Source organism: Pongo abelii, chromosome 13, assembly GCF_028885655.2.
Source record: "Pongo abelii isolate AG06213 chromosome 13, NHGRI_mPonAbe1-v2.0_pri, whole genome shotgun sequence".
NCBI lineage: Eukaryota > Metazoa > Chordata > Mammalia > Primates > Hominidae > Pongo > Pongo abelii.
Window position 1 is genome coordinate 73,971,200 of NC_071998.2, and position 24,990 is coordinate 73,996,189.

Genomic DNA, 24,990 nt, shown 5'->3' on the forward strand with positions numbered 1-24,990 from the left:
CTGGGAGATGGAGGTTGCAGTGAGCCGAGATCACACCACTGCACTCTAGTCCAGGTGACAAGAGCAAGACTCCATCTCAAAAAAAAAGGAAAAGGTCTCCTAATTTCCTGGCCTATATTAAGAAAGACTTGCTTCATCACTGAAGGTCACAAGTTGTGAAACTATCACCATCCCAACAGCACATAGAAATTTAAAACCTTAACTAAAGAACTGGCAAACTCAGCCTGGGCAACATAGCAAAACCCCTTCTCTACAAATAAAAGTTATAAGAAAATTAGCCTGGCATAGTGGCACCACTTGTAGTCCCAACTACTCATGAGGCTGGAGCAGGGGGATCACTTCAGCCCAGGAATTCAAGGCCGCAGTGAGCTATGATGGCACCACTGCCTTCTAGCCTGGGTGAAAAAGTGAGACCCTGTCACCACCTCTCCAAAAAAAAAAACTGGCAAACACCAATTTGCCTCAGGGTGGGGCTTTTCAAAAAGCACTAAGGCATTCAAAGTCTGAAACAAAATACCCAACGAATCTTGCCCAAGCGTGAGCCAAGCTAGTCACAAACCATGACTCAATGGAGGAGTTGTCTTAATTATTCCCTAATAAACAGTGGCCATCATTGTTTTCCAGACTCTGACCCCCACTCCACTGTCTGCACAGTCTGAGCAGGTAATGCCAACTCCCCACTGCACAGTAAGGAACTCTTTCTTGATTTAGAAAAGTATAATGCATTTCTTTCAGTTCCTCATAAATGTTATGTCTTCCTCTATGCTCAACCTTTGCTAGAATGTCCTTCTTCCCCTAACTGCACCTTTTCTCAACACACTTCCCCATTTATTAGCCAGACAATGTCTACATTTTCCTTAAAGCTCATCTCAGGTATCATCTACTCCAGAAAATCTTCTTGGCCCTTCCTAGGCTGGATTAGGGCCCCTCAGTGGCTGCTCCAGCATATCTATACAGGAGACACGCTGAGGGTGAACGTCTAGTAGGAACCAAGGAAGGGGGTGTGGGACGTCTCTTGAAATCACATTTTATAGCAAGGTACAATTTTGGCTGAGACATTTGCAAGAAAAAGAACAAAGTTTTTAAAGATTCTCTTATTCACACTTGAAATGTGAGTGACAAAATATCAGTGAGCCATTTCAAAGAATATCTCTTTTATAAGTAGTAACTTCGGATGGTGATTACGGTTGCACAACAATGTGATTTACTTAATGCCACTAAACTGCACACTTAAAAATGGCTAACATGGTGTCGCCTTAAGCTTTGCCCGCCCCAAGCTCCTCTGCTCGCAGTGGACAGAACAGAGGCGTAGAGAAGCCTTCGGCGGCTGGGGGGCAGGCAGCTGTGCCTGTCCCAGAGCTGTGCGAGGCACAGGCACCGCAAAAGAAAATGATTTTTCTTTAATGGCTAACATGGTAAATTCTGTTACGTACATTTTTTACCACAATAAAAATAAATAAGGAGAAAGAAATAAACCACAATTTTATATATATATATATAATTTTTTTTGTTTGTTTTTGAGACGGAGTCTCACTCTGTCGCCTAGGCTGGAGTGCAGTGGAGCGATCTTGGCTCACTGCAAGCTCCGCCTCCCGGGTTCACGCCATTCTCCTTCCTCAGCCACCCGAGTAGCTGGGACTACAGGCGCCCGCCACCGCGCCCGGCTAATTTTTTGTATTTTTAGTAGACACGGGGTTTCACGGTGCTAGCCAGGATGATCTCGATCTCCTGACCTCGTGATCTGCCCGCCTCAGCCTCCCAAAGCACTGGGATTACAGGCGTGATCCCCCGCGCCCAGCCCGATATATTTTTTAAAGTAGTAACATTGGAGGAGAGCCACTAGGGGTTAAAGAAAGGTTATGCCTTCCCCCAAGCCACACTCTGGCTCTACTATTGGCCCCTTTGTGAGCTCCAATAACATCCTAGTGTTTTTCTATCATAATAGTGCTATGCTGAATCTGTTTATGTGTCTGTCTGTCTTTTCTACTAGATTGGCAAGGATTAATTATTATTTGTCTTTTTGTATCTCTGCTACTCACAGCAGTCCCCAACAGAAGTATTCAATAAATGTTTGTTTGGTGAATGGATGGAGGATGGATGGATGGATGGATGGGATGGATGGATGGATGGATAGATTTACGGATGGATGGAAGAGTGGATGAGTGGATGGGTGGGTTGGTGGGTGAGTGGAAGAGTGGATAAATGATGAATGAATTAATGGATAGTTGGATGGATGAATAGATAGATAGACAGATGAAAATATTTTCTTAAGTCGTCAGCTCTGTCTTCAGACTAGAAGTTCACAATCTCTCCCTCTCTATCTCTCTCTCCTTTTTCCATGACACCAAGAAAATGTTTTATATTTTATATTTAACAACTGCTCAATACACTAAGAGAGAAAAAAGGCTGCCATTTCTAACCCATTAAACACACTAAAGAAAGGCTGGGGAAAGGAAAAAAGTAATCTTTAACAATATATATTGGATAATAGCATTAAAAGCTTCCCTTTCTCTAATGGAGGTACAATTTGGAGATAAATCTAAACCACCTTCCTCTCTGTGGCATATGATTAAAATCTGCTTTGTCCTTCTAATTTGCTGTTCTCAAATTACCACACTGCTGCTGGCACTGCAAACTCAGGCTTCACAGCTGCCCTTGAATTACTGTATAACTTTTCCTCCTTTTTTTTCCTTTTAATCAGCACTGAACCAAGAAAGTGCCATCTATACATGGTGAAAAAACTATGTCTTCAAACTTGGAGGCAAAAGGTGTCACTCAAGGTGCCCCCTTGTGTCAAGATGACCCTCAGCAGAACTACTTCTCCCCTGAGGTTTGGGAACACAGGAGGTGAAGATATCCTTGATAAGGTTCCAGGTGGCATAAAATAACCTGAAGTGTATTTTCCATCCCTACTCCACAGAGTTTATTACTCTTCCGCGTGAGCCTTCAAAACAGAGAGAGTCTGACATGGCAGTGGCTAATGCCTAAGCAAAAATAATAGTAATACATTGTTTTCCTATTTTTCTAAAAGTCCTCTAAATACTATGCTCTGCATTGCTAGATTTTGACTTTCAGAGTCAATCTCAAAACTACAAGGTAAATTACCTTAAAGGGCAGATAGAAAATTTCATTAGCATCACCCTTCCTTTTTCTCTTTTTACAACTTCTGGGGAGCTAATTTGAAATTTCAAACTACAAGCAATATTTGTACCATGCCAAACATTTAAAAGGAAAGGGGAGGTAGTTTTCAATTATCTACTTATGTTAGATGACAAAATACTCATATAACCATGGTAAGTTGATTGCAATTTTATTTGGATGTACATTCAGCCACAGGTTACAAAAAGAAAGTAGACATGGAAAGAATTTAGACTGTGTCCTTGGATGACAGTTCCAAGACATCAATGTGCTTTTTCTACCCAGAGGTGTGATCTGTGTATGGCTTTTCTCTTGAGCTATTAAAAAAGTTGTCAGTGGAAAGAAATTATATCATTTAGACTACCGAGAACATTCAAAAACAAAATAATGGTAGTATTTAGTGTAATAAGAGCAAACCTAAAATACAAGACATAATACCCCATCCTAATCTTGCTAAATATGAGACATTGGACCAATCCTATAACATCTCTGTTTAAATCAATCTCAATTTAATCAAGTAATATGTATTATCATTATTATACTCAAGGATATCAAGAGGACTATAAGTATATAGAAAGCTTGCTGCTAAACAAAGAACCAATAAATACTCCACATATCATAACATTGTAAACAATACCTACACAAGGTACAGATGACAAAGACTAGCATTATTATTTTCAGAACAGTGGACAGTAATATGTGTATAGACTGGCCAAAAAACAACATTAGCTAGAAACATCAAGGAAGAATTATTAGCCAACTAGTTAATTAGGTGTTTGTCCTCTCTTCTATTAATAAGGCTAATTAATTACTGATTTTTTAAAGACTGCTTGATTTTTATCATTATATTCATTAGTAAATAATATTGTGTTTGAATTCTCAGTTTACGTGTAAAGACCTTGGTTTGGTTAATCTTGACTTTCCAGATTAACGTTTAGCACCAAGGACTAGAGTTTTAAAGCAACAAATTATACTTCTGAGGTGAGAGATTATAAGCCATACTCTGATCTGTTAACATGTTAATTGCTTTCCCCTGCTACAGAATAATCATATTTCAAACGTTAGCATAAAACATAGATATATTCAGATAAAACTCTATTGTACATTTAAGATTCAGGTCATTACATTATTAATATTAGATTATTGTTGTTTGAGCAATTTTGTAGAACTTGAATTATTTTAATTTTCACAATAACCCCCTGAGAACTATATACAAAACAAAATTTGCCATAAGAGATATCTGAGATATAAATAAATACTAAATAAAGAAAAATTATTGCAGCATAACTTGCAAAGCTGCTCCTCATATAACATGTTTAATTTTGTAGCATGTTGATAGGATTTTAAAATGTATTATCTACTTAATGCTCCTGACACTGTCTCAAAGGGCAACTTCCCTAGAAAGAAAATCGTATGCTTTGACACTCAGAACTTGAAAACTGAAAGAGGTCTTTTTCATTTGCAAGTCCAAGCTAGGACATGAAGATTAAGGACAGAAAAATGCTTTTCCACTGACAACCCTGGTTTGGGTGCCCCATTTGTAGAAGAAAATAGAGACCAGCTCTGGTTCAGGTGAGAGTTGCCTAACAAAGGAAAAATGATCAAGTACTATTGGAAAGAATTCCAGAGCTCACAATTCATTGATCTACAAGCCTGCCCCAACCAGAAATACAGACAAAAAAGGAAGACCTGTCATGGAAGTTTTATTCATACCACATGGTTTCTGCCACCACTTGCAAGGACATTAACAACTCCCTTACTTCTGTCTCTTATGTCAGACCTGTGTCTCTGGTAACCTTCATTCCTTATATCCAACTGTCTATTGAGAATTCTCCCCTCAGACGCCCTACAGGCACTTCAAAATCAACATACCCAAAATGGAACTCATTCTTCCTTCCCCCAACCTGCTTCTCCTCTAGTCTATCTCCTCAGTGTCAGCTTCACAGGTGTGTGACTTGCACATTTGCTCAGGGACCCGTGCCTAAAAGGACCCTGTACTTGGCATAATGGTCTGCTATCACCACTTTGAAATTCTTAATAATTTTTTAACAAGGAGCTCTGCATTTTCATTTTGCACAGGACCACACAAGTTATGTGACCAGGCCTGTCTCTCCTGGAATGGCATCGCTATTATCCAGTCATTGAAACTAACCACGTGGAACTCATCCCAGATTCTCCTTTCCTTAACTCCCAGATTCAGTCATCCTGTTTCATGCCTAGGGTTTTACACCAAGCAAGCAAGAGATCACTTTACTTGTAATGCCCTTTTTCTCCTTCTGAAAGAGTTTACTTCCACTTGTCCTTTAATTATTAATCAAGATTCATCTATATCAAAGATACTTACTGATGCCCCAGCCTGATCTTGGTGCCTCCTCTTAGTCCTCCACCTGCATTTACCTGTCTCTACATCCATCATTTCATCCTCACATCACTATATTTTCTATCTTCCCCCAACTGACTGCGAGCTTCTTGACGACGGCTGAGTTTATTTTCTTTTTATCTCTACTTCCAGCTCTGTGCTAGGAATATAGGAGATATTTAACAAATGTTTATTGAATAAGATTGATGTTGTTTCAAACAAACTTTAATTTACTTTTGAAAACCTAATTTCTTGATCAAAACAAATGCTCTTCCTTTTTAGAATAAGCTTCTTTTTTTTTTTCTTTTTGCTAAAGTGGTCCCCTCCTTTCCATCCTGCACCTTCAGGGAGAATCAACAAAGCAAACAGCTCAGCTCCAGAGCATAAGTTACAACTGGAAAGCATTTTGCATGGCCCTCCAGGGTCATTGTCCCTCAGAGCCACTTCTGCAAGTAAGAACAGCTGGGGCCCCTATGCCTCCAGGGGCTTCCAGGCACTGCTGGCTTATACACAATGACTTCTTTGTGCTGAGATATTGCCAGAGCTTTTCAGAAATACCACCAGGAGTCCAGGGTACAGGAAAGCAAGACTGGGAAGCCTGGCCCAGAGGGACGAGAAGGCAGTCACTAACCCTAGTCCCGTGTGCTCTCATGGACATGCAACGCTTCATCAGATTTGCCATGGGAAATCCTGTTTGAAAAAACAATCTCTCGATTTGGTTGGAACAAATAGTCAAACAGAATCATTCCATACCCAGCAACAGTGTCTAATCAGCACTTCATTATACCTGTGATAGACACACCAGGATGGATTTCTTTATTTATTCACTCACTTACCCACACTCATTGAACATCTACTGAAAGAAATGCGCCCAGTGAGGCACAATCGAGGGAGGAACAAAAGGAACAGACTCCTCCACTTGAGGAATTTAACAATATTATTAGGAGAAAGGTAAATTCCACTGATGTCTGACTATTCCAGATGTGGTCCACAGACCAGCCACACAAGCACCACCTGGAAGCGTGCTAATAATGTCAAATTTCAGGGCCCTTCCCAAGACTTCCTGAATCCGAGTCTGCATTTGAACAAGAGCACAGAAAATCCACAGAAACATCCGACCGAGAAGCACTTACACACCTCTCCCAGGGCTCAATGCTGAACTTAACTCTTCTGAGCCTGAGTCAAGTTCAAACCTCAGCTGCAAAATCTACCCAACTGGCTCCTGACCCTAGTCCCATTATTTTTCCCGCCTCTGGACTCCACATCTGGCTCTCTGCTACTTCATGAGAAGAGCAACTTGAAATTCTCCATCACAGAGTGAGAACTAAAAGAGGGCCATGTTATCTTCCCAATGCCTAACACTTATGCCATGTGAATCTCAGATTCTTATGGGATAAATTCTGATATTTCCATTCCTGCAACATTTTTCTGTTTTCCCAAAATGCCTACTCAGAAAAAGAAGTAACAACTTAATAATTCAAGTGACTAATGGGCCTGATTCAAATGGTTTACAGTTTAAACACTTCATGTTTAGCTGTATATTTTCCATGATCAAAAGAAGGATCTCAAAACAAGACACAGTTTTATGCAATTATTAGAGTTTAAAAAGTTAGGATTCAGTTAGAGAGCAAGTGAAATTAGAAGATGCTTATTACAGTAGAGCCTGGCCTTGTCCTTCTACTCTTAATATTTTGAATATAAACGCAGACACACACACACACACACAAACACACACACACACGTGCATAGTTACTACTAAGAATTCCAAATATAATATACATATTTTCTGTGAACATGCAGTGTTTTTTATTTAATTGACATCACTTGGGGTACTTGTAACTTATGATCCTGGAGGCAAAGAAGAAGCATATAAGTTCTATTTTGTTTTACTTAGGTTTGGGGTTTTTTTTTTTTTTTAATTTTTCAGGAAGTTCAGTAAATGGACAGTCACCTAAACCAGCAATTTTTTTTTTTTTTTTTGAGACAGGGTCTCACTGTCACCCAGGCTGGAGTGCAGTGGCACAGTCACAGCTCACTGCAGCCTCCATCTCCCTAGCTTAAGCAATCCTCCCACCTCAGCCTCCCAAGTAGCTGGGACTACAGGCATGCACCAAGCTCAGCTAATTTTTGTATTTTTTTGTAAACACAGGGTTTCACCATGTTGCCCAGGTTGGTCTCAAGCTCCTGGGCTCATGCGATCTGTTCACCTCGGCCTCCCAAAGTGCTGGGATTACAGGCATGAGCCACTGCACCCAGCAGTTCTTCAGCATGTTGGCCTCAAAACTCCTTTACCTACTGAGTAGCTGTAAAACCTTTGTTTATATTATATAGAGAGAGAATTATTTAAAATATTCAATAATTGATTCATTTAAAAATAACAATAAACCCACTGTACATTAATGTAAATAACATATTTGTGTTTAAAAATAGCTATATTTTACAAAATAAAGTAGTGATAAAAGCAGCATTGTTTTGCAAATATCTTTAATGTCTGACTCAACAAAGAGGTGTATTCTCATATATGCTTCTTCATTCAATGTGTTGCAATATCACACATCTTGTAGCCTGTAGAAAATTCCACTGTACACTTCTGAAAGACTGAAAGTGGAAAAGGTAAACAACATCTCATCAGAGTGACAAGACAATTCAATGGGGAAAAGAGTTGTTTTTTTCAACAAATGGTGCTGGGACAACTGGATATCCACATACAAAAGGATAAAGTTAGACCCCTGCCTCACACCATACACAAAAATTGACTCAAAATGGATCAAAGATGGGAGTAGCTGTTAATAGGTACAGATTTATTCTGGGGTGATGAAAATGTTCTGGAATTAGGGAGTGATCGTAGTTGCAAAGTCTTATGACTATATGAAAATCAACTGAATTGTACACTTTAAAATGATGAATTCTATGGTATGCAAACTATGTATCAATTTTAAAAATGGATCAAAGTCCTAAATATAAGAGCTAAAACTATAAAACTGTTTAATGAAAACATAGGCATAAGTCTTTATTACCTTGAATTGGGCAATAGTTCTTAGCTATGGCATCACAAATACGAGCAACAAAAATTATATATAAATTGGACTTTATCAAAATTAAAAGCTTTTTTGACCCCATCAAGAAAGTAAAAGATATCCCACAGAATGGGAAAAAATATTTGCAAATCACTTATTATATAAAGGGTTTGTGTCCAGAATATATGAAGAACTCTTACAACTTAATAATAAAAGACAACCTAATTTTAAAATGGGCAAAGGATCTAAGTGGGCAGCTGTCTGAAGAAGATATACAAATGGCCAATAGACACATGAAAAGTTGCTCAACTTTAGCCATCAGAGAAATGCAAATCAAAACCGCAATGAGATACCACTCCACACCCACTTAGGATGGTTATAATCAAACAGATAGATAATAACAAGTATTGGAGAGGATGTGAAGAAATTGAAACCCTGCTACACTGCTGGTAGGAATGTAAAATGGTGCAGCCACTTTGAAAAACTGTTTGACAGTTATTCAAAAGATTAAACACAGAGTTACCATGACTAGTAATTTCACTTCTAGGTATACACTCAAGAGAAATGAAACATGTCTAGAGAGCAACTTTTTCAGGAATGTTCATAGCAACATTATTCATAATAGCCAAAATGTCCATCAACCCAAATGTTTATCAACTAATGAATGGATCAACAAAATGTGATATATCTATGCAATGGACTACTATTCAACAAGAAAAAGGAAGGAAGTACTGACCCATGCTACAATATGGATAAACCTTGAAAACATTGTGTTAAGTCAAAGAAGCCAGATACAAAAGTTCACATATTTTGTGATTCCATTTTTATCGAATGTCCAGAATAGACAAATCTATACAGACAGGAAGTAGATTAGTGGTTGCCTAGGACTGGGAGGTCTGGAGGGAAATGGAGGTATGACTGCTAAAGGGCAAAGGTTCATTTTGGGGATGATGAAAATATTCTAAAATTAATTGTGGTGATGACTGCACTACTCTCTGAATATATTAAAATTTGTATACCTTAAGTGGGCGTACTACAAGGAATGTGAACTATATCTCAATAAAACTGTTATCCAAAAAGGCAAACAATAGCTTAGTATTATTTTGAAAATGGTTTTTTTTAACAGCCTGGACTCCATGAAATGATCACAGGGACTTCCAGGATTCCCCAGACGACACTTTGAGAACCACCTACCCTAGACAAAGCATCTAGAGTAGGTATTGTGGGTTATCTTTTTAGGAGCCATTTCCCCCTTCCTCCTATCTGATTTTAGGTATTTGCTCTTCCCCAGGCAGAACATCACCACAGGGGAAGTTGATCCCATCCTGAGTCCCAGGGTCGAGCTCTGCACCTTAAGCTAATCAGCACATTATCTTCCCCTGGTCAGGGTCACTGCTTTAGGGGTGAGCATGTGACCTGGGAGGTCCAATCAGAATGACTGCACACTTCTGTTTGGGATGCTGAATCAGAAGTGGCTTCTCTCTTCCTCTGGAGGGTATTGTATGAAAATGTGAGAACTGGCACTACTATAACCATTTCACTACCAGTCTGAGGATAGAGCCATCCCAAATGGCAAGAAGAGGCAAAGGAACTATAGAGAAACAGAGCCACAGTCCTTGAATTAAATATATAATTCAAGACTTCTGAATATATGAGTCAGTAAATGTCCTTAATGTTAAAGCCAGTTTGAATTAGAATTTGTTGCATGTAGTTAAAAGAATTCTAGCTGATACACTGTCAAACAATGTGCAGCTAATATTATTGTATTCTCCCTGAAGTCAATACACTTTGCCTTTGCTTTGAAAATATCAAGAGATAAGATCTTAGCAGACCATTGGAATAACATTACATTTTTTTTAGGATATACTTAATATAAAGAGCTGGCCCATATAATATAGGTCTAAAAACGTCAGAGCTGTGCCACAGTATTTAACAAACTGCCTCTCTCCTCTATTCCTTTTGTGTCTGATTTTCAGTAGACTCTGAATGGCATTCCAGAAGAGCTTGGTAGAGAAAAGTGTTGAATTGTCCTTACTAGCAGAAAACTGTGGCTGCCAGCTGGACCTAGCTTGGATTTCACCAGCAGGATCATCATGGGGCCTGATATTTAGCACAGATATAGGTTTGCACATGATAATATCATTCCCATTTCAACAGATAAGAAGCTATCCTTTTTTTCAACTATATTGATTAGAATAGTACTCTGTATTTGGGTGATATTTTAACATTTACAACATGCTTTTGCATAAACCATCTCAACAACCCAGTGGAGATTGGCAGTTGAGGAATTATTACTCTCATTTTTCAGTTGAAGAACAGGAGGCCCAGTGACTGGCTTAAGGTCTTGCACCATCAGAAAGTGATGGAGTTTAGGCTTAAAGTCATTTGATTCTAAGTCAAAGCCTTCCCACTACTTAGGATTACCTCTAATATAGTTTTACAAAGCGTTAAGATAACAGTCACTATTTTTTCAGCTCTCACTATGTGCCAGGTACTAAGTTAAGCACTTGACATATAATCCTTATTTAATCCTTACAAAAAGTCCATGAGGGCTATGTTATTATTATTTCCACTTTATAGCTGAGGAAACTGAGGCCCAATGAGGAAAAGTGACTTCCCCAAAGTCACCTGGCTAGTCAATGGCAGAGCCAGGGTTCAAACCCAAGCAAGCAGTGCTCCAGAACATATGCTCTCAACCACTTTGTGCCACCATGCCACTTGAACAAGCATAAAGTTTGTCTGCTATAGAGAGCTGTGCCTGCTCTGAACAAGATGCCTTTTAGCTGCCCAGAACCCACCAGTTCCATAAGGGCAGAAATGATATTTAACAACACACACTACAAAGGACTCTCTCATAATTTTTCTTGTTCTAGAATTTGATCATACAAAGATTGCCTACAAAAAGCCAGAGCTGAGATGACATCTTACTAAACTCTCATGAAAGGTTTATTGTAGCAATAATTGCAACCCAATTTGACGTATTCTGAAAGACACTCCTGCATGATTAGCCGACAGCTGTTCCTCCCCACCACACACATGTGCATGCACACACACACACATAATTCCATTCCTTCCATAATGGCAAAGCCACCTCCCATTATAGAGAGGAAAGATGCCAGACTCATATATTCTTAGACACTTTTGCAGCTAGGGCATGGGCATATGATCCAATCCAGGCCAATGGAATCTGATGGGAAGACTGATGGGGACTCTGGGGAAGTGTTCCTCTGTGATAAAAAGGCAATGCATGAGGAAATACCTCTTCTTGGACAGTGGATGTGGTAGCGACTGACTGACATCTAAAATTACTGCAGCCACCTCATAATCGTGGAGACTATAGAGACATAGTTAATGCACTGAAGATGCCAGAGTGAAAAGATGGGAAGCAGCAACTGAGTCCAGGCAGAGCTTTGGAACAGCCCTGAAGTTGTCCTCCCTCTGGACTTTTTGCCAGCTAAGATAATAAGTGTCCTTATTATTTAGGCCACTTTAACTTGTCTACTCTTTTACTCGCAGCCAAAAGCAACCTAATCATTCAGTCCCAAGAGGCAGTGCTCCAGAGATGAAAGAGCTCTGGATTTTGAGTCAAAGGACCTGGGTTCTGATCCACTTATTTGCTTGGTTACCCAAATTGCTAACCTCTCTGAATCTCATTTTCCATATCTAGTAATACAATATTGAGATAATACTCAGTAACACAATAACATCCATAAAATGGAGATAATGGATAGTTATGAAATTCATATGAGATAATATGTACACTACCACTTTATCAACAGCAATGCTTCATTCAAATGTAATTTATCTAGTCAATAATAAAACCACAGACTTTTTAAACTGTAGCATCCACCTAACCAAATTCTTTTGTTTTACAAAAGAAAAGAAAATTGACTCCAAATATCAAATGACTCACTCAAGATCACACAGCTGGTTGGTAACATAACTAAACCACACATCTGATTCCCAATCCAATGCTGGCATGCTACCTTCATGTTGACAGGTAATGAGTTAGATTAAATATTGGGAAAGTTAGCACTCATCCATTCAACTGATGTTTAATGTGCACATATTAACTATATAGAATAGTAGGCACTATTCTAAGTATCAGGGACTCTGCAGTGAACATCAAAATGTTCCTACTCTTGTGAATTTAACAGTCTAGAAAGGAAATTATTCAATCTACATCGATATTTATTGTGTTCCTACTGTATGCAAAGCACTATGCTAGGATTTTTGTCAAATACAAATACAAATTTTCAGCCAATTCCAACTATGTCAGCCACGTTTACCAGGCTTTGCCAAAGTACGAATAATGTCAAAAATCTATGTAACCCAAAAAATTAAGTATTAAAAATGGCAAGTTCATTAGCAAGAGTTGTGAATAACAATGCCGATATCTAAAGAAAAAAAAGTAGATAGAAGATGGCTAGGACTCCACTCTAATTGAAGTAGCAAGGCTGGACGAAGAGTTAGAGTCAAACCTCATCCTCCTACAAAATCCAGACTTCAAGGGTTGGCTCAATTGGAAAAGCCCAATAAAGAGCATTCAGTAACTCCTTCCCTTCCCCAGGCCTCTGGCTTGTAACCCAGACTCCCCTTTACTCCCTGTCTATTTGGAATTCCTCTATCTTCCATCCTACCTGAACATTCACAAGCAAATGATATGATGGGACAGCATCCCAGACCCTGTGAAAAGAGACAGAGCCAGTGACTTCCACATCTCTTATTGGAACTGACCACCAGTCTGCTGAGACTGGACCACTAGGTTGTGTGTTTGAAATTTTTCATTGGCCAAATACTACCAAAATTATATGATTTGGAAAAGGATTATTTAAAAGCTGTTATTTTGCAAAAGCTCTTTCCTATCCTCTATGTGGTGGTAAATGCAAAGATCCTAGGGGGTGGGGAGGTAACAAGGAGAATACTCTGCCTTCTCTCCTTGTGGAAGGCACACTGAAGAGGCACAAAACACATGCCCTTTCACCATCACACCCTCTAATCAGAGCACAACTAGGCAATTCTCCCTTAGTTTCTGGCTTGGTTCACCTTTTGATGCATAGGCATAATTTGGGGCTACTACTGTCTGAAATATAAGGACACAGTGTATCAAACCTAACAAAGCATTTATGCATATAGTTTCTTTAAAGGCAAATACCTTGTTTCTGGGGAAACATGGTATTTCCCCAGAAATGGCCACGTGGAAATGGCCCCCAATGACATTTGGATTGTGGGATTCCAATCGGCTCTGGGATGCCAGCCTCCCTGGAAGACTCAGGACACATTAAGTTTGCAAACTGGCAAAGAGGGTCGCTTTGTCCATTCAGATCATGAATCCCAACTGGCCTTCAGTCACTGGTTTAAACTCCCCTACCTTGGATTTACCTCTTTCCATGTCTGGAAATTTCATTGAAACTTCAGCTATTTTAATTATGGGGTAATATGTCAAAGACATACATAAGCTTTGGATCCAGACAATTCCGGATTTGAATTCCAGCTGCTCCTTCTCTTTTTAGAGATGTGGCCTTTAATAAGTCACTTAAGTTATTAGCTTCTCAGTTTTCTTACCCAAAAGAAGGGCATAATACCTACTCAAAGGTTGGTGGTAGAGATCAGACATAATGAGTGGAAAAGGCTGGCTCATGAGAGATGCTCAAGAAATGGCACCTAGAGCTATTCACATTGTCTCAAGCAATAGTCCTGAAGGTTTCTATCATCACTTGCATCTACCATGTGTGGCCATTCTCCAGCACCTTGCTAGAAAAACCTGTTTGAGTGGCTCATTTTTCTTTCAATCTGGAATGCTTACCTACTAGAGAACACAGACTAATGAGTTCCCAAGGATGTGTGGCTTGAGTTTCCCCCACTTATTTTGGGGCTCCTTAGGCAGCACTCCTGTAGTGAACAGGAGTGAACAACTAACACACGTCCAAGAGCTCCTGCTCCTCCTACAGAGCCTCTAGATCAAGCTCATCCAACCCATGGCCCAGGACAGCTTTGGATGCGGCCCAACAGAAATTCATAAACTTTCTTAAAACATTATGAGACTTTTCGTGATTTTTTTTTTAGCTCATCAGCTATCGTTAGTGTTAGTGTATTTTATGTGTGGCCCAAGACAATTCTTCTTCTTCCAATGTGGCCCAGGGAAGCCAGAAAATTGGAAACCCCTGCTCCAGAGCCAGGCAGACACCAGGGATGAGAGCTCCTAACGCAGACAGGCAGATGTGGGCTATGGAGAGAGGGTGACATTCTGTGACAGTATATACAATCCTTTAACTTTGTAGTTCTATAGAAGGAAGGAAGCAAACACAGATGGATTCACCCAGAACAAGTGCCAGTGATTCCAAATGGTTTTGTTTCGCATTGTTTTTAATCCTTTTGTTCTCACTGGAAGCAAATGGGAAGTCTTTGTAACCTGATACCCGGAAGGGCAATTTCAATTCCTGGTCTGGAGTACTCTAGGAAAGTGTGAGGTCCAAAGTTATCCAAATAAAATATTTTAATTCATTTTAATTGGTTAAATAATAATCCTAATTTGGGGGCAGAAAGGGCAGAAAAAGACAAATCACAAAATGAAACATCATAATTTTTAAAAATCAGTGCCGAAGCCAACATTTTGAAACATAACATTTTAACCTCTTTGGCACTAGTTGGGTCATAAGCACTGGAGTTTTTCAAACTGTTGTTAGACTGGCTACAATTTATTGTTTCTCAAAACACAAGACAACAAATACATGTCCTTTGGGGAATATTTATTATTCTAAGGAAGACTTCATCCTGAGGGAGGGGGAAAAAAATGTCAACACCAAGTGGTACAGGGCAGAAGAGGGCTGAGAGACACAGGAGAACTCAACAGCCTCTCTCCCTCACGGCCCCTCCATCATCTACACATTCATTATGGGTTAAAGGACCTGTACATCCACTTTAGGACTTAAAGCAAAGTGCACAGTCCACACTCTCTGGATCACAAGACTACTAGTACATGCCAGATGCTTCTGTGCAACCCTTGTGGCAGTAGAAATGCTGCCTATCCTGCTAATCCTTTTATTATTAAGTTTAGGAGTGCTGCTTAGCTCAGAATGAAATTCAAGCTCCTCCAGAAAATTCAATGGGAGCCTACTTTCCTGGGAGATCATGGGGCATCACATTCCTACCTTGACACTTGTCCGGCTGTCAGGTTACAAATTAATTGCAACTGCCCCCAACATGTCACACACTCCCACTAACAAAAATTAAATAAAAATAAAACAGGGAAAGTCCTTTCATTCCTTCATGGTTTGCACAGCCTAGAGGCTGATTCCTACTCTGGGAGATGCTGCCCCACCCACCTCCCACCTCCCACTGGGTGGTGTGCCCTGTATTTCACTAAAAAAAAAAAAAAAAAAAAAGCTCAGTCCCAGAGCCTCAAGACTCGACTAGGGTAGGTGAGAAAGGAAATCCCAGAGATAAATAGTTAAATAGATTTAGAAGTCAGAAGTTAATTGTGCTGAGCCCTGACATAACCTTTCCTGATTGTGTGCGCACCCAGTGGGGCATCTTTGGGGTTCTGGAAGAGGGGCTCCCACCTGCCTACATATTCACCCACCGCAAATATGCACATGCACGCGCACGCACACGCACACCTTTGCACCTCACACTAGCTCTCTTGACAGCCCAGAGGCACTTACTACCCGGGGACAGGGCTGCCAGCAAAGCTGCCTTCACCCAAACAACTCGCCTTCTCCTCCAACTTGGGCGACAATGAATGTCCACCAAGATTCCACGGGGCTCTTTTTCCCAGGACCCAGGTTCCTGCAGGGCTCCCCACTTGCTGGCCTCACAATCCCTTTTCCTTTCTCCGAAACACTCAGACTTCACACATTCCTTTCGAGGTAGCTCCAGTCCGACGCAGCGCGCGCTCCATCCCTCAAGGCTGACGCCCAGGGCAGCCCGGCCTCTCTCACTCTGGGGAAACTTCGCCACCGCCCCACGCGGAGAACTAAAGACCACCTGCGGAGGGTGAGGGGGACCGACACAGAGCGGAAAGCAGGTTCCGGGACTGAGGGCGTCTCTCCGGAGCCTGGGCGCGGGAGAGAGAAATGAGTGAACCCAGCTGATGCATGCCTTCTCCACGTGGAAGAAGGGAGGAAATACCAGTGGGCGACATGCAGGTGCCCCTCTCAGCCCTCGGAGCTCCCATCTCCTGGCGGAGTAGGGCCCAGAGGGGCCAGAGTCCCTCCAGAGGCAGCTGCCCCGCGCCCCTAGCCTGGGCGCAGTGAGACGCGCGCGCAGGGTGCACGCGAGGGGAAGGAGACTGGGCGCGGATAACGTGTGTCTGGCGCTTGCAGGGCACCATGCCCCCCCCCCCCACGCCAGGATAAGGCCCCCCAGCCTCAGAGGCCTGAGAAATCGAAATCTGGCTTTCTAGCAGTCCCCCAATCCCCTCCGGGAGTGGGTTCCTTGTTCTCGAATGCCCACCGCAAAGGCCCCCCGCCCTGCTCCCGGCGTGTGCCCCGCGCCCTCGCCCGGTTCCACGCGCACCTGGATGTGGCAGGAGATTTCCGAGTCGTCCAGCAGCCGGATGGTGCATCTCATCTCCTGGCTGAGCGATTTGATGCTGGAGCTCCGAAAGTGGATCATTTTCATGGTCCTTCTGCCTCTCGGCACACAGTGGCAGGAGGCGAACATGCACCGCGGCCGGGGGGAGCGAGCGGGAGGCTCAGGGCCGGCGCGGTGCTCGCCTGCGCGGACACACACGCTCTCACGCACTGTCCGGGACACCTGGGCGCGGCTCAGCCCCGGGACATCGGCAGCGTCGGGCGCCTGCGGACACACATGCCCAGCGGCCGGGGCGCGGCGGGCGGGTCCCTCCCTCTGTTCGCTCGCCTCCGCCTCGCCCCCTCCTTTCCCCGCCTCCTTCTGTCGCGCGCGCTCGTGCGCCTCCCTCTGCCCGGGCTCGCTCGCCGAGGATGCCCGGAGCCTGAGACCCCCGGCGGGCTCGCGACGCACTCACTCCCACGCGCGCCGAGCAGCTGAAGGAGGAGGTGGAGGGATGGCTGGCGCGGCTGGCCCGGGTGCCCTGGTGGTGGCCTGCTCAGTCGCAGCCGCCGCTGCGTCAAGCTGGGCCCGCCTGCCTTCCTCAGCCTCACCGCTTCCTCCCTCCCCTGGCCGCTGTCGCTCGGGCTCCCGGTCGTGCTCGTCCCGGCCCCGGCTCCCCAACGCACTCGACAGCGCCCTGCTCTGCTCAGCTCCAGGGACCTGGCGCGGGTAGGGGACGGAGAGCGATCCTGACCCACACCGCCAGGGGGATTCTGCCTCGGGAAAGGATTGTTGGGCCCAGGGCGAGTGACAGAGAGAGAGTGACAGCCCTGACACGGCTAGACCAGGAATACTGCTAATAGTAAAAATCTCTGGTACTCATGGAGATTGTTTAAGCCATTGTTTTATTTAATGCTAGCTAGGACTCAGTCTCTTTCTCCAAAAAAGAGCCTTCCATGTGCAAATCCTCCTTTAAATCTCCCAACATCTTAGTGTGATCTTTGGTAGCATACCTTTAACCCGAGCAAGAGGGATAGGTTCCTATCCTACTCCCCTGCTTTACAGACCTCCTCCAGCTCCCGGTTGCTCAGGAATTAAGAGGTCTAATGGCAAAGCAGATGTGCCCCATCCCGTTTTAGTCCAATCTCTGGGTATTGAGGACTCTGGAATTCCCCACGTGCCTCCAGGGTGTTGAAGGTAGGAGGTATCCTGCCTCTCTGTTGTCCCCAAGGTGGCTAGAGCCACTGTGTCAGGTACCGTAGGCCCAAGAGTGGCCAGGGGCAGCTGTTGAGTCAGGGGTATGGAGCTTGAATGTGAGCACTAGAATGTCCAGGAGCTGGGAGAGATGGAAGTCCTCTCACCCTGCTGCTCTTGCCTGAGCAGAACAGGTCATTAGGAAGAAACATGTGTTAGAAGAGGAGGTGTTGACCAGCTGTCAGCTTTTTCAAGGTTTATGCCTGCATAGAGTCCCCTCATCCAAAGATATGCCTTGTCCTGGGGGTCAAGGAAGAGTGGCACACAAATTTCACCTGCCCTGGACAGTCTGGTGGGCCATATATTCCCTAGGACACCTAGTGGGGTTGGCTGAGGTTTGGGGGAGTCCGCATTGCATTTGGACTTCTCTCTCTGCCTGCTCCTGCCTCCTCTCCCTGTTGATCACTAATAAATACCATACAGGACAAACTCAGTCTCAGTATCTGCTCCTGGAAATTCCAAATTGCAGCAATTTGTCAAGATAGGAGGATAGAGAATGTTTTCTGTAGCACTCAATAGCTGACTATTGCTTATGAATATTTAGATGATAGTATGGGGCATTCATGTATGCTCTTGAGCTGGGCCCTTCAAATGTTAGGGCAGATCCTGATGGAGAGGTCAGTATTGAGGGTATGGGAAGATGTGGGTTTCATTCTTGGCCCAGCTACTGGCTAATCCTGGGGATCTTTGAAAAGTCTCTCCATTTCTTTTCTCATTTCAAAGGAGAGAACACCTGTTCATCCCACAGGTGGCTGGGAAGCTGGGATGAGACCAGGTCAGTGGAAGACATCTTACAGCTGTAATCTGTAAATCCCCATATGCACATATGAGGTGGCAGGGATGGGACCTGCCCCAAGTTGAAAACTGGATCACCTCTGCTAGCCAAAAGAGCAGACAGCCCAGAGATCAAAGAAAAGTCACCAGCCAACACAGTCCACGCTGTTCTTTTAAGACCACACACACACTTGTCCATCCTATTATAGTGACCATTAGGCTCCAAAAGAGTCATATCAATACCCAAAAATTGTTACCCCAAATTTCAAGGAAGCAAAATAAGACCAACAAGGACAGTAGGGAAAAAGACAAAATAAAGATAACCCAATGTGGGACTGTAAGAAACAGAATTTTGAAGAAATGAGAAGAACCTGAGATTGGTTGTCTGGCCTGATTAGGAATAAAGGCTGAGATTTAACTAATATGAAAATACAGGCTCTGGAAGCACTTGGCATGACAGCTAGGTAAATTACCAAGTATGGTCACCTGGATTGAACTACCCACTGAAGACAAGGCTCTGGGAAACCAAGTGGCCATTGTCAACAATAATAATAATAATATGAAGATTAGGAAGAACTCAAAGAATGAACTCAAGGGATAAGTTTAAAACTGGACCACTTAAAGAAAAGTAGTGATGCACTAAGTCCTAAATTCTCAGCTTACGACTTTTAAACAGCTGTATTTTTACAAACAACAGAGCTCAAAGAATATCTTGTTAATTGAGCCACAAGGCCAAAACTGAAAAACCAAATTCACAATTTCATCTACAAATTGCCAAATTACAAAGTCAATTGAATTATCGGCCTCACAAGATTTTATAATTGTCAGCAGGAAAGAGTGGGAATTTGGGAATAAGAATAGGACTATAAAAGAAAACTTGAATGATTCCTAGTCACTCAAGCCCCCAAACTCCCTTGGCAGCAGAAGCACGCCCTCTTCCTTATGTAACGAGGCTGTTCCTGCTTTGTTTGAAGATCCTCTTCGGAACTCACTTAAGGCAGTTAGCTTGGAAAGGGAAGCCGATCTCCTCCCACCCCTCTCCCACCACCTCTGACTACTCTCACTCTTAATACTTGAACCAGATTCAGTCACACCCTAGGAGACCAACTATAAAGTCAATCCCAAGAAGAGAAAGCATTGCAAGATTCTGCTAATTTACATTGAAGAGTATATTTGTGAATAAACCTGAATCTGTCCATTTGAATTCACTTCCCAATGACTCTGGTTTCAATGTACTATCTAAATTGATTAACTGACTTCTGGACTCAGCTAAATGAAGATGAGAAAAAGGAAATTCCCTGGTACATGTACAGGAAAAGATCCAAAGAATCAAGGAGATGGAAATATTGCAGTGTATTTCCACATGTGGCCAGCTTACCTCTCTTTAACTGTGTCCCTGAGGGGGCATCCACCAAGATTTTCAAAGAATCACTGGCGAAGGAAGGACTGCCATCTTTGAAAAGCACCAAAGTGGCTGTTCTTTGTGGCAAGAGATGGTTGTGAAAGACACTGCGTCAAAAGGAGCTCCCTGACTTAAATGGGAAGGATGAGAGCCTGGGCTGGCAGAGGACAAATAGTGGTGCATGACTTAACCCTCAGTGCCAGGGAGGGCTTGGTACAATCATAAGCAGTGGTATCCAAGTAGACTTCAGAGTGGTGTGACTCATAGGGATTTTGCTGGTGGCCAAGCATCCAACTAGGACTCAATTTGATCTGTAGGACAAACAAGATTTCTAGGCCAGGTGAACAAAGGCCAGGCTAAAATCCCTCTACAAATATTCCCAAATCTGAACCTGTCCCCCAAAGACAACCAGAAACTTTTTTTTATTTTTTATTATTATTTTTTTTTTACAGATTGGGTCCCACTATGTTGCTCAGGCTGGCCTCAAACTTCTGGCCCCAATCAATCCTCCTGCTTGAGCCTCCCAAGTAGCTGGGATGACAGGCAACAAACAGAGGACATTTGAGTATAGGAAAGGTGGCTCCACTTGAGGCATTAGAATGTCAGCCATAGCAGTGGCTACAAGTCCAGTTCTTACTAAAGAATTGGCAATGGGTGAGATTAATTAGTGTCTCATGCTCAGTGATAGTAACTGATATTCTTTACCAAAAAATATGCCTAACCAATGGGTCATAACACTTTGGTAAGCCACAAATAGATAACAGGTGGCCTGGCCACAAAAGATTGATGGTTGTAAATATTGCATCTTGAATTTTTTCATTTTAAGCACTTTTACAGCCATTAAAATTGATAACTTAAAAAGAAATATTTAGGTATAAATCTAACAAAATATGCACAAGATCTTTATGAGGAAAACTACAAGACTCTGGTGAAAGAAATCAAAGAACTAAATAAATGGAGAGCTATTCCATGTTCATGGATAGGAAGACTCAATACCGTTAAGATGTCAGGTCTTCCCAAATTGATCTATAGGTTAAGTGCAACCCAAGTCAAAACCTGAGCTAGTTATTTTGTGGATATCAGCAAACTTTTTTTAAAGTTTATATGGAAAGGCAAAAACCCAGAGTAGCTAACACAATACTGAAGAAAAACAAAGTCAGATGACTGATATTACCTGACTTTAAGACTTAATATAAAACCAAAGTGATCAAGGCAGTATGGTACTGGCAAAAGAATAAACAAATTGATCAGTGGAACAAAATAGAGGGACCAGAAAGAAACCCACACAAATACAATCAATTGATATTTGACAAAGAAGCAAAGTCAGTCCAATGGAGAAAGGATAATCTTTTTGACAAATGGTGCTGGAAAAACTAGACATTCACATGCAAAAAAATGAGTATAGACATAGACCACACACTGTTCACAAATTTTAAGTCAAAATAAATCATTGACTCACATGTAAACAATAAAACTTCTAGGAGATAACATGAGGGAAAATTTAGGTAATCTTCAGTTTGGTGATAAAAATCACCAAACATCAACACATCAAAAGCATAAGTTGGACTCAGTTAAAATGTAAAACTTTTAGGGCAGCTTCAAGATGACTGACTGGGGACACTGATCACCAAATCTCCCCAAAAAAGAAGAACCAAAGTTAGAGGTGAATAATCATAACTCAAAAGATTAAGAGACGAGTGCCAAGGCCTACTGGAAAATTCACAAGCAAAAGCTAGGACACAGAAAAAAGGAGGAGGCAAGAGTTTGGCAGAAATTGAATCCTGAAGGACTTGGGGTCCCATGGAAAGGGTAAGTGGGGATGTTTTGGGTTCTCCTCACCCCTGTGACAGATTGCTGGTTTCCAAACTGTTGAAGAGCTCCTCTGCCCTCACAAGCTCATGCATTGGTGTGGGCGGCAATTTGGGAATTTCTTGAAGGCATTGCACTGCGCTGTCAGTAACCCCCAAATTTGAGCTATGGTAGCGGGCACCACACTGGGTGTGCACCCATTGTGGGACTCTATCCTGCCCAGGGAATCTCAGTTCTTGTGTCTCCACATCACCAAATCCCCTGCAGACATCCCTCAGCACCCACTGAGATTGTGGCACCCACATGGGGCCAGCTGGACCCAGGAGAGCTGAGGGTCTGACCCTCAGGGCATGCTGTTCCAAGAAAAAGGCAGAGTGCAGCATGCCAAGGGAACACCTGTTAGGACAAAAGAAGCCATAGAGTGTGCTCTCCTATTCATGAGAGCTCCCCACTTCTGTGCTCAAAGTCACTGCACTCCTTTCAACAGCGACATGGGCACTGTGCTTGGCTCTGTGGGTGAAGAGTGTGGTTCTGCCATAGCAGCCAGGTGGCCCCAGTGCTTGGGCCTGGTAATGCAGATGAAGCCTCCTACTCCCCGCATAACTGCTGCTGCCAGGGTTTGGCTTAAGTGTGCCTGTAGACAGCCATTCCAGGGCTATTAAGGATGATTGCATCCTTACTGGCAATGTCCCCACTGGGCCCTAGATTGTACAAAAGACAGGGCCCCTCCGCCTCTGTACAGACAGTGGCAGCATTCCTGCAGCAAGAACAGGTGAGCCATAAAGCTGTCTATTTTGGGCTGAGGGAAGAGGCTCCACACCAAAGCCATTTCAGCAGAGAGCCACAGGAAAGGCATTGTCCATGTCTCTCAGCTACATTGTGGCCTAAAGATAGAAGTGTCTGTCTGAACTAAGTCATGAGCCCTGGGACAGGGGCATGATAGGGAAGAAGACTGCGTTTCTGCACCATGGAGCTGGTGCAGCCCCCTGACCCCCTGAGGAGACCTTTGTGCATTTCACCAGAAGCTCCCCTAAGCACCCCATCAGGGTTTGGGCTTGTGCTTGTTCTTGGCATTGGGTTATCCAAGAACAAGCCTGGCGGTCCAGCTTGACTCAGCTTTGTCCACTCCCCAACCCAGGGCTGAGCAGGAAACTCAGAGAACGGTGTATTCCACAGGCCAGATAATTGCCTGTGACAACACAGAGCTTCTCCCAGTTGAAAAAAAAGATCAAGTATATATATACCCATCTGCGTCTGCCATAGAAGCGCTTACCTTCAAGTGCCACCTACTGGTCTGGAAGTCAAACTGCACAACCTAATACAAATTTGGCTGACTCAGTGTACAGCACTAGGGACCGAGATAAGTTTCTGAAGACCTCTATCTCCGTCTCTACAGGAGACTGAGAGCCTACTCACATGCCCAGTACACCACTACTACAACCAGCATTTGAGAAAACCACCATACTAACGTTATCTATAACCAAGGAATTCATACAGAGCCTTGGCCCCCTGAAAGCACCACGAAGCAAAGCCAAACAATCCTATTCAACATACATTACAGTCATCCTCAAAGAAGAAATAAAGTCTTGTCCAAACAAAAGTAAATTCAAAAATAAGAAGTGACGCCTCAGAATAAGAAAGGACCAACACAACAATTCCAGCAGCATGAAAAAAAGAGTGTGTTATGATAACCTCAAAGGATCACACTAGATATCTAACAATGGATCCTAACCAAAATGAAAATTCCAAAACGCCAGATAAAGAATTAAAAATATAGATTGTAAGGAAGCTCAGTGAGATCCAAGAGAAAGTTGAAAAACAACACAAGGAAATCAGAAAACAATTCAACGTATGAATGAAAAATTTACTAAGGAAAAAGATTTAAAAAATAAAAGAACAACTGGAAACAAAACATTCATTGAAGCAATTACAAAATACAGTTGAAAGCTTTAACAATAGATTAGACCAAGAGGAAGAAAGAATTTCAGAGCTCGATGACAGGTCTTTGGAAGTAACCCAATCTGACAAAAATACAGAGAAAATAATTTTTTTTTTTTTTTGAGATGGAGTCTCGCTCTTTCGCCCAGGCTGGAGTGCTGTGGTGCAATTTCAGCTCACTGCAAGCTCTGCCTCCTGGGTTCATGCCATTCTCCTGCCTCAGCCTCCCAAGTAGCTAGGACTACAAGCACCCACCACCACACCCGGCTAATTTTTTGTATTTTTAGTAGAGATGGGGTTTCACCGTGTTAGCCAGGATGGTCTTGATCTCCTGACCTCGTGATCCACCCGCCTTGGCCTCCCAAAATTCTAGGATTACAGGCGTGAGCCACCACACCCGGCCGAGAAAATAATTTTTTAAATGAACAAAGCCTTTGAGAAATATGGTATTATAAACCATCCAAACCTGTAAGTCATAGGTATCCCTGAGGGAGAAGAAGAAAAATTTAAAAGTTTGGAAAACCTATTTGAGGGAATAATTGAGGAAAACTTTACTTGTCTTGCTAGAGATTTACACACCCAGATACAAGAAGCTCAGAGAACCCCTAGGAGATATATTACAAGACAAACATCACCAAGGTATATAGTCACCAGACTATCCAAAGTCAACATGAAGAAAAAGAATCCTAATAGCAGCAAGAGAAAACTGTCTAATCACCTGTAAAGGAAATCCCATCACACTAACAGCAGACTTCTCGTCAGAAACTTTACCAGACAGAAGAGAT

General features: G+C 42.6%; 1 protein-coding gene across 3 annotated transcripts in view; it reads right to left on the bottom strand.

Annotated features, from left to right (window-relative positions):
* FRMD3 (FERM domain containing 3) overlaps positions 1-17,349 on the bottom strand; it is a 309,481-nt gene extending 292,132 nt beyond the window's left edge. Inside the window, exon 1 of one of the 3 annotated variants that reach the window (XM_009244544.3) lies at positions 17,032-17,349. In XM_009244544.3, the coding sequence (XP_009242819.1) occupies positions 17,032-17,178 (147 nt within the window). In that variant the 5' untranslated portion in view covers positions 17,179-17,349. 3 annotated transcript variants of the gene reach the window in all.
* Between the last annotated feature and the right edge of the window lie 7,641 nt (positions 17,350-24,990).